A 9,794-nucleotide genomic window follows, 5' to 3' on the forward strand; every position below is an offset into this window, starting at 1 on the left:
CGGGGTATTTTTAGACTGTAGCTTCTAAGTTCTTGAGCATGTTGCGATTTTATGATGGAGGGAAAAAAGCTCACAACTGCATTGTATAGAACTTCCTGAAATATGCTTCTTATGTGACTCCCTTTCCTCTTTCCTGGGTAGTAGATTCTGTCCTCTCTGTTAATTGATCTGACCAAACCAGCCTTTGTTTCTATGCTATGGTGATTTAACTTACAAGGCCTAATGGAGAAGAGAGTAGTGACAGTAATTTCTTAGGCCTTCGGTTCTGAGTTGCACTCTCACCGCTTCTTTGTAGTTGCATTCTTTCATTTACGCTTGTGTGAGTTACCAGTTTAAGACCTGAGCACTCATTCCTGCACAGCAATCTTGTAGCTGTGGCAAGTCGGAGAATTGTTCTGATCCTGTGTTTGCTCCAAGGCAAAAGAACCTAGACTTGTCTGTTCTTTCCTCCACTCATGGCTATCTGTCTGGCAAATTGCCTGTTGCAAATTCAAATTCCACTGTCCTCCAGTGAAAGCACCTTTTCCCCTCTTTGATTAGTTCTGTACAAATGAACTCTATACTTTTCTCTGTCAGAGCTGAGCAGATGGCCAGTGTTCAAAATGCCCCAAAAGATGGGTCAAGTGATAGGGCAGACTTCTGGAGAACTCGTGGCCAGCGATCTGGAGGGAAGAAGAATCTCAGAAAGAGTCGTGAAGATCTGACAGCTATTGTGTCTGTGAGCACAAAATTCCCAGCTTATGAGCGAGTTCAGTTGCGTGAAGGTAAGTGAGACTGCTGTGAGCCAGCTGCCCATTTCTTGCTGCCCGGTTTAGTGTCCAAATGTTTGGTCAGCTAAGTAAGTGATTTCAGACAACTTGGGCTCAATGTTAAATTTGAGCAGTAGGAAGAGATGACATTTTTCTCAGAACGCAAATGTCTGGATGCCATTAGCTACCATAAGAAGAAAGCTTTTTATGTTTTTAAATTGCTGCTGTTCTCCTTTGCCTCCAAATTACATGTGCCAATACCAAAGTTTAACATGAAAAATGGAAGAAGCAAGCAGGGTTTTCATATTCCCTCAGCATCCCCGTGGCTAGCTCTGAAAGTACAATCCGTATGCCTGAGATCAGTCAGTCTTTAGCTTGCCCATAAATACTATTTTAACATTACCTTGAGAGCAAATAAAGCCGAAGTATTTTCAGCAGACTGTCCAAATGTAGTCAAGGTTGATGTGGTCCATCTCCATGGCTCTAAAGTAGTTATATTACTAGTGATGCTGAGCAAGTCAAGATAATTTTCTGGGTATTCACACATGACAATATTGTGGAATAAAACCAATAGTAAAAAGTATTTTAAAGATGCTCCCAGATATCAAGACGAAGACTGAGCAACAGAGTGGCATTCCCCTGTTAACTTACAAGGGGTGTATTTGCACTTGTTTTGACATAAACATAACAGGATTCTGCATTTTTTTGCTTCCTCAAGCTGCCCTGCAGCTGGTTTAGCATTTGTGTGTTTCTTCACACAAAACCCACTGGGTCAGGGTTCATGCTTTGCTGATGGAAAGATTCCTGAAGATCTGCTGTATTTTTTTTCAGAGTGTAGAATCCTCTCAATACATCTTCATTAGAAGGAATAAGGAAGCTGTTAAATTAAAACTGTCTCTTTTGCTTTCTCATTTAAAATATGTTTTTTAATATATTCAACTTATAACCTTGCATAGTAATTGAGGCTCTTGCCTGTGCCACTTCACTTACATATAAAACCAGTCTTATCAGACTTATGTTTTCTCCAAATATTTTTCTTTCAGCTGGTTTTAAGAGACCTGTGGTGATATTTGGCCCTATTGCAGATGTTGCTATGGAGAAGTTGTCAAATGATTTGCCTCACCTGTACCAGACAGCGAGTAAGTTGTCCTCACAGCTTCCGTATTGTCCTTAACTGAGAGGATGGATAACTTAATAATCACAGCTGCTTGGCCACTGTAGATAAGCTGAAGTGTTGTCTTTGCAGAGACAGAACCCAGAGATGCAGGTTCAGAGAAATCAACTGGGGTAGTGCGCTTGAACACTGTGAGGCAAATCATTGAGCAGGTAAAGTATTTATCTGTGAAAATTGCTTATACTCAAAGGCATGTTGTTTGATTTGTTTGCTACTAAAATTTGCAGAGTCCTTGTCACTGCATCTATTTCTGCAATAAACAGACTTGGCTTAATGATAGGGCTGTTTTGAAATTCTTCAACAACAGTTTTTATGATTTTGATAACTGTCCTCCAAGTGGGAGGGTAAACCTGATATAGGAAATTATATTCTGCTTCCTTAGTCCTTTTGAAATTTGAACAGAGGGGCATCTGTGTCTGTGTGCTTTCTGAATTTGCGGTTGGGGCTTTACAATGCAGTATTTGCTCTTACTGTCATCAGAAACTTAAAATTTTAGAGTGCTTCAGAGTTACCACTATTGAACTGAACAGGAAGTAACTGTGACGTCTCAGTAGATGCCACTTAGATTGCATGGACTCTTTTTATAATACTGTTTAGAGATAAAGTAAATAGATGGTAATCAAGAAGCCTAAAAAAACTTGGGCAAAAAGAAAGTACTCCACAACTTATAGCTCTGAGTCCAATAAAATCAATGCCAGAGGGGTTAGAATGTCACACGGAAGTATGTTCAGAGCTCAAGCTCCACTGAAACATGTGTCTGGAAATCCCATTCATCTCTGCACTAGAAGTAGCCAAGAAGGAATATATATTAGATGAGAAAAGTGAGATTTGCCTCAGCTAGTAAGTGTAGATAAAAGCTCACAGATAGCACCCAGAACAGTTGTGGTTGGGGCAGGTAGAGAGAAAAGCTAGTTCACTTGCTACCTATTTAAAAAAAAAAAAAAAGGAGTAAGTATATTTTACTTAACATGAGATTTAGTTAACATAATAATGTGGACATTCAGTCAAAAGCTGTTCAGAAAAATGGAGCTGAAAGAAAAAGGCTGCCTGCCGTGGCTTCTGAATGTGATATAACTGTGGACAAAAATCCAACAATGTGTGGTCCTATTTGGACAAAAATGTCCTTTTTATTCTTAGGATACCATGTTCCAACCACCGCCTCGTGTTCCCCACAAACAGCGCACTGACTAGGCTTTCTTGTTAACAGGATAAACATGCTCTATTGGATGTGACTCCTAAAGCGGTGGACCTGTTAAATTATACCCAGTGGTTTCCAATTGTGGTTTTCTTTAACCCAGACAGTAAGCAGGGTGTGAAAACCATGAGACAAAGGCTGTGTTCCACATCTAACAAGAGCTCGAGAAAACTTTATGAGCAAGCAAACAAATTGAAGAAAACTTGTTCCCACCTCTTTACAGGTAAGGAAGAATGTGTCTCTAACCTGTTTACCAAAAGAGTAGTGGATGTGACTGTGTGAGTCTTGAGACATCCACTTACTACTCTGCATATTAACTCATGCAGGCTGGAACTAAAAGGGTGTGAAGGTATGATCATGCGCAATCCCTTCCTTGACTGTTTTTTCAGAGTTCCTTGTTCTGCCAGATTCTAATACAAAAGAAATTGTGAATCGGCAAACTGTCATTAAAAGACAAGTGATATAATAAGCTTGAGGAATGGACAAACAATAAAACAAAAATACCATGCTTCTGTCAATGATCTAAATGAAATGGCTGTTTAGCATTCTCACATAAATAGAACAAAAAATGTTAAAACAGCAAAGACTGGATAAAGGATCACATTGTATTTGCTGTGTATATATACTTTTTCCTTCAATTTTTACAGCCACCATCAATTTGAATTCAGCCAATGAGAGCTGGTACGGTAGTCTAAAAGATACAATTCAGCAACAGCAAGGAGAAGCAGTATGGGTATCAGAAGGAAAGGTAAGCGGTCAGTCCATACTGTACTAAGCTATGTAGATATCTCAAGAGATCTCTTGCCAGTAAATATTGTTCAAAATTTTGTTTGCCAGTGCTGGATAGGTTAGACAAGAAGTCAGCTGATGTCTTTCTTGCTAACAAAATACTTCGTATTTTTCTTTCTGTTACACTTCAGACCTTTCATCACTAATGCTACGACCACGGGAGAATGGTGAGGAGGAACTAACTTTTACAGGACTTTCCTTTATGATTCTGCATTAGAGTTTCCTTCAGTTCTGCAGAGTCATTCTTAAGGAGTTGTTTGGCATGATGTTGAGATCTAATTAAACTCTAATTCTCATGTACTTAGTCCTTGTTTCTTAATTCGTACGGACTTTTATCTAGATGGATGGCATGGAAGATGATTCAGATGATCGTATGTCTTACCTTACTGCTATGGGTGCTGACTATTTGAGTTGTGACAGTCGGCTGATCAGTGACCTAGAGGATACTGATGGAGAAGGAGGTGCATACACTGATAACGAACTTGATGAGCCCTTGGATGAACCAAGGATTTCATCTGTAAGCCGGTCCTCTGAACCTGTGCATCATGAGGAGGTGAGATGTTTGGATTTTCACCAAGACTGTACTTTGGATTTTTTGAAAGCTCTGTATGTATGGTTTAAAAATTAGTTTTTCAAATTGCAACTTTATCTTCTCTCTGGTAGTGTTCTAGACCTACACTGTGTAGAGCAAAAACAATAACAGCTCTGCTTTTCTCCCTAACTCTATAGGTTTCCTGATGATCCCTCATTACCTTGAACTTTGCAACTACACCTGCAGTGATTGTGGTCAGGTTGCTGACAGGCATTTGACTATGGTTACTGTTCCCAAAACAGTAAACTTGAGAGCGAGAAAAAAATTATTTAATTACTGGATACTGCAGTGATTTTATCTCTTATTTTCTTTCATAGAGTTTAAAAAAATTTAATCCAGAACCAAGAGCTCAGTTGAGAAAAGCTGGTAGCAGGGAGATCCTTAGAGAACCAAGTCCACCTCCAGCGTTCAAGCCTGAACCACCTAAGGTAAACTTGTAGAAACAAATCTGAACACTGAGTTCCTCTTGCTGGAGAACTCTCCATGGTGGCACGTTAGGAAGAGCGATAGCAATCACGAGAGACCAGAAAATATTGTAAGTGTGGAGAGAAGGAATGAATGAAGGTGTTGCAAGATCAAGCAGAGAGAAAACTTAAAAGGATAACAGTTCTCTTCAAATAAGTGTGATCTCTATATGGAATAAGAAAGTAGACTCCTTTCTGTGTCTGCTAAAAAATTCAAAGGTACTTTTTTTAGCTCAGCAAGAACAAACGTAGGCTAATCATCAGGAAAAGCGTATCTGAGGGCCATCATTGTGACAGCAGAATCCACCACCTCTGAAATTGGTCTCCACCACTAGAAATTGATGTTAATTGTTTATTCAAACCTTGCTCAGGAATGATGTAGGGAAGAAAAATTCTGATGTTTGGACACCAAATTCTATTTTAGCAATTCCTTATTAGCAATTCTGTATTTCCCCTGACCTCAAAGTCCTTTCTTTCTTAGGACAGGTGCCCTCTCATACTGCATGTATTCAAAATATATTCAAGTGTGCCTTGGCAATGGAGATAGGGCAGAGTAGAACATATGTAAGGAAAATAAAGATGGAATAGAAAACAGACTTGAGTCTTGTGCACTCCCAAACTCCTGGTAGTGATATTCTACATTAGGTAGTATTGACAAATCATTTAGATCAGTTTTCTCTCTGTGCTGTCCAGACACACGTTGTAGTTCTGATAATCCATAACATACGGGACAAACAAGCCTAAATGTGCTAGTCTTCTGCAGGCTGATGTGTAGTGTGTGGCCAAAATGCTGCAGCAGTTCAAATACCTTTCAAGTGTTACTTCGGATGAAGGCTGACACTGTTAAATACAAAGGCAGAATGATTAATTTCAGATTAGAGCCTTCATTTCAAATGAAAATTATGAAGTTGCTGATGTAAACTTTGTTGCGTGTTTTATGCTTACAGGGAAAGTTACAAAACAAAGAGGATCTATATGACTTCCCCAAGAACTATGACTCCAAATCAAGCAACGTTGCTGTCAGCACTGAGACTTCAGCCGCATCACCTAAAGCAGCACCACCACCTGTTTCTGCAAAACCTGCCTTTGGGCGTCCCATCCTGAGAAACTCTCAGCCAGCAGTCCCACCTGCAGAGGAGGAGGAGGAGGAGGCAAAGCTGGAAGGGGAAGGAAGCGAACAAGAAAATACTCCAAAATCTGTATTGAGGAAAGTGAAAATATTTGAGGAGATGGATCATAAGGCGAGGATCCAAAGAATGCAAGAGCTACAAGAGGCCCAGAATGCTAGGGTATGAAGAGACACATTCTCCCCCTGCTGTGCTTTCCAGCATATAGAACAGCCTGCATCCTGAAAATGAAAATCATGCCCTTGCGTTGTGTTGCTTCTGGAGGGAGAAGTTTGGGAAACCACACATACAGACGTACCATTGTGTGAATTTGGATGTAAGAAGAGGATGTATTTTAAGGCTTCCTATTGTAACTATAGAAAGCTGAGTTCTAATAATCCTGTTGCTTTTGGCAATACGCTGTTTTCACGTGCACTCTGAATTACTATTCTAGCAAAAAACTATATAATTGTAGCAATATGAATAAAATCAGTTATTGATTTGTGCTTTAATTGTTTCAGATGTAGCTGTGACCTGCTAGATCTACAGTCTAGGATTCCTACTGGATAGACTCAAAAAGAACAGTTATTTTCTCCTCCTTTCTTTTAAAGCTTGAAATAGCCCAGAAGCACCCGGATATTTATGCCGTGCCTGTCAAAACACAGAAGTCAGAACAGAACTGGCCCCAGCCTATGAGGTAAGGTGCATCCACTTTAGAGTATTCTGTCGTGATTGTTTACTTCACCAGCAGGAGGAAAACTGATCTTGCCAGTTTTTATTCATACAACTATTCCTGCCTTGGTATATTGCTTTGTTGTTGTGCCTCAAAGATTACTGTAAAGGTGGGGCAAAATATCAATGAACTCATCTTGTTTTTCAGGATATTTTTGTATTCTTTTTCTTCTTTTTTTTCATTCATTGTATTTAAGTTACCTAGGAAGAAACGCTATATTCTTTTGCTGGAATGTTTGCAGAGCCAGTTTTTTGCCCCAATCAGTATTACTCAGCAGCTTTTCTGCATTCACATCCTCTGATATCTGTTCTTCATGTGCTAGATACTTCATGACTGTTAGTCTGTCCTAACAAAAAATTGCTGTTTTAATTACTTAATAACACTTCATTACTTAAATGTTTATTCAGTTATAAATGTATTGTGTAGGTGGGGTAACTGAGGATGAAACTTGCCTGAGGTCATCCATTGTCTCATGAAAGTAGTCGTCTTTCCTGAAAATTCAGTGAGTTCTGGACTGGCTGACCATTGTGTCATCTTACCCTCCACACTGCATATTTCTGCAACTTGAGCAGTCAGCTGTGCAAGAGCTAACTCGCTGTATGATGGATTTTGTTTTCTGCTGTGTCTATGTGTCTCATAGTAATAGCCAATAGGAATGGGACTTTTTTCCCTAGTGAAACAAATCCTTTGATGTCGTAGCGTATAATCTAAAATGGAAAACACGAAGTGATTCTTTTCAGGTTTTCTTGGTGGGTTCAGAAAAGCGTACTTTTTTATAAGGCTTGGAAGCTTTTTAGAAATAATGAAAAGTAATCTTTAACCACATATGCAGAGTGTTTGTTTACATGCAGAAATCAGTGATGTTGCCTTTTTACAGGCGTGTTAATGATTGGCGTAAACGGAGTGTTCAAGCACTGGGGCAGCAGGGAAGGAGGAGAACACCTTGCTTTTGTACAATGTGGGATTGCAAAAATCACAATTTTTGAAACTGAGGAAATGCCTTTCCTTGGCAGATTTTATTTCCACGTATCTGCTTAGTGTCACAGCTCTTGGGGGGTGTATGTGGGGGGGGGGTGAGTTTAATAATTTTAAATTTGGCATTCTTCCAGGTAGGTTAAGTAGATCAAATCTGAACATCAGGCTCCAGCTTGATGGAAGTAAGATGCCTCTCCAGATAGGCTTACCATGGCCATGCAATTGTTCATATGCTCCATGTGCCTTTCTAGGTTGTGCATGGCCATAAAGCCAATACTAAGTGTAATTACTTTTCAGCTTTTCAGAATGGAAGTAGACATTGTCTGTCTCTCTTTTCCTGTCTTGTTGTGTTAGCTCCCGACCTCCAGAACCCCAGAAACCTCCTATTAGACCTTACCTAGAGAACCGTGGCAGTTACGGCAGCGACGCAGAGGAGGAGGAGGAGTATCGTCGGCAGCTGTCAGACCATTCTAAGAAGGGGTTTTATGGACAGCCATCCAGATACAGAGATACAGAATTGTAGGCTTGCGAGTATGTGCGTGTGTAATGCTCTTTCGAGTTTTCTTCCTTCGCGGCCAAAGTGGAGCAGTAATTAGTCTTGAAAGCTCTATTTTTATTAGGGGTTGTGTTAGAGGGTACGCTACTCAACTCGGACATATCTATACACTGGAACTGGAAGAGTTCGTTTTTTGGGGATATTATTTTGTTAGCATCTAAGAAAAGAAATCACTGTTGGCTGAATGTTGTTGCCTGTTTTAGAAGGACCAAATCCTGAAAGTTTGTGTTAATTCCTGTTATTTTCGTATTTTAACATAAAAACCTTTTTTTCCCTTTTATTAATGCTGCCTTTTTGGACTGTTCTGCTGTGTTATGAAAGTATGATCCCAGAGATACACTTCTTAATGCAATAGAGCTAAACTTGAAAGTGTATTGGAAGAACAGTAAGTGCCTTTAACAAGAATCATCTTAAACTGTTTGTTGTGACATGTGATACTTGGTGCAAAGCCATAACACACTAAAAGGGGATTGACTGTTTTACCTGTCTTTTTTTTATCAGTTTCACGGTAACAGTTTTCCTTGCATGTTATTTTTCTAAGTCCATAGATGCATATGGAATATTTCATAAATACTGACTGTACATAATAAAGGTGCAATTGACTGGATTGTTGGAAAAGACCAGGATGTGCTTAAATAGAGAAAATGATGTAGAAATTCAATCATGTATTAAAATTTACACAGACTGCAAATAATAAAGGATATATTCTAGACAAACCTTTTGTATCTTGCTTTTCTTTTGAACAGAATTAGTCCTACAGTCTGACTTTCATGAGTGTACTTGCAGCAGTACGCTGTTCAGGTCAGGGTCTCATCAGTTCAAGTACTTGGGAAACATAACTGTTGATGTTGCTTCCCAATGTTCTGAACATCGTTTTAATATTTATTGTGATTTAAAAGAAAACTGATGTAGAACTATAGACTGCCCGCAAGAGACTTATCTTTTAGATTATTACATTCTGCTTCCCCGTTCCTGCTTTTTATCCTTAATTCTGCTATGTAGAAATTCTTGAAAGGATCATAGAGAAATTTATTTTTGCTCATGTAATAGAAGAGATGGGTTTCTAATGCTCTGTTAAAACAAAAAAGATAGAATTTTCTTCTTGAAGCAAGGGAATAGATGCATCTCAGATGAGGAAACTTGTGCTGCTCACCATACATGAGAATCACAGAATAGAATAATTTAGGTTAGAAAAGACCCTTAAGATCATCAGGTCCAACCATAAACCTAACATTGCTAAGTCCAACAGTAAACTATGTCCCTGAGCACCACGTCTACATGTCTTTCAAGTATCTCCAGGGATAGTCACTCGACCACTTCCCTGGACAGCCTGTTCCAAGGCTTGACAACCCTTTCAGTGAAGAAATTTTACTCATGTCCAGTCTAAACCTGCCCTGGCACAGCTAGAGGCTGTTTCCTCTTGTCCTGTCACTTGTTACTTGGGAGACCATCACCAGCCTC

General features: G+C 39.4%; 1 protein-coding gene across 11 annotated transcripts in view; it reads left to right on the top strand.

Moving 5' to 3' along the window:
- The window catches only part of TJP2 (tight junction protein 2), a 67,382-nt gene extending 58,333 nt beyond the window's left edge, over window positions 1–9,049 (top strand). For all 11 annotated transcript variants that reach the window (XM_075447232.1, XM_075447235.1, XM_075447234.1 and 8 more), the window contains 10 exons: window positions 577–764; window positions 1,793–1,888; window positions 1,996–2,075; window positions 3,131–3,341; window positions 3,766–3,866; window positions 4,248–4,460; window positions 4,817–4,927; window positions 5,911–6,252; window positions 6,681–6,766; window positions 8,132–9,049. In XM_075447232.1, the coding sequence (XP_075303347.1) occupies window positions 577–764; window positions 1,793–1,888; window positions 1,996–2,075; window positions 3,131–3,341; window positions 3,766–3,866; window positions 4,248–4,460; window positions 4,817–4,927; window positions 5,911–6,252; window positions 6,681–6,766; window positions 8,132–8,300 (1,597 nt within the window). In that variant the 3' untranslated portion in view covers window positions 8,301–9,049. The remainder of the gene's footprint in view (window positions 1–576; window positions 765–1,792; window positions 1,889–1,995; window positions 2,076–3,130; window positions 3,342–3,765; window positions 3,867–4,247; window positions 4,461–4,816; window positions 4,928–5,910; window positions 6,253–6,680; window positions 6,767–8,131) is intronic.
- The last annotated feature ends 745 nt before the right edge of the window (window positions 9,050–9,794 follow it).

Source organism: Opisthocomus hoazin, chromosome Z (genome assembly GCF_030867145.1).
Source record: "Opisthocomus hoazin isolate bOpiHoa1 chromosome Z, bOpiHoa1.hap1, whole genome shotgun sequence".
Classification (NCBI taxonomy): domain Eukaryota; kingdom Metazoa; phylum Chordata; class Aves; order Opisthocomiformes; family Opisthocomidae; genus Opisthocomus; species Opisthocomus hoazin.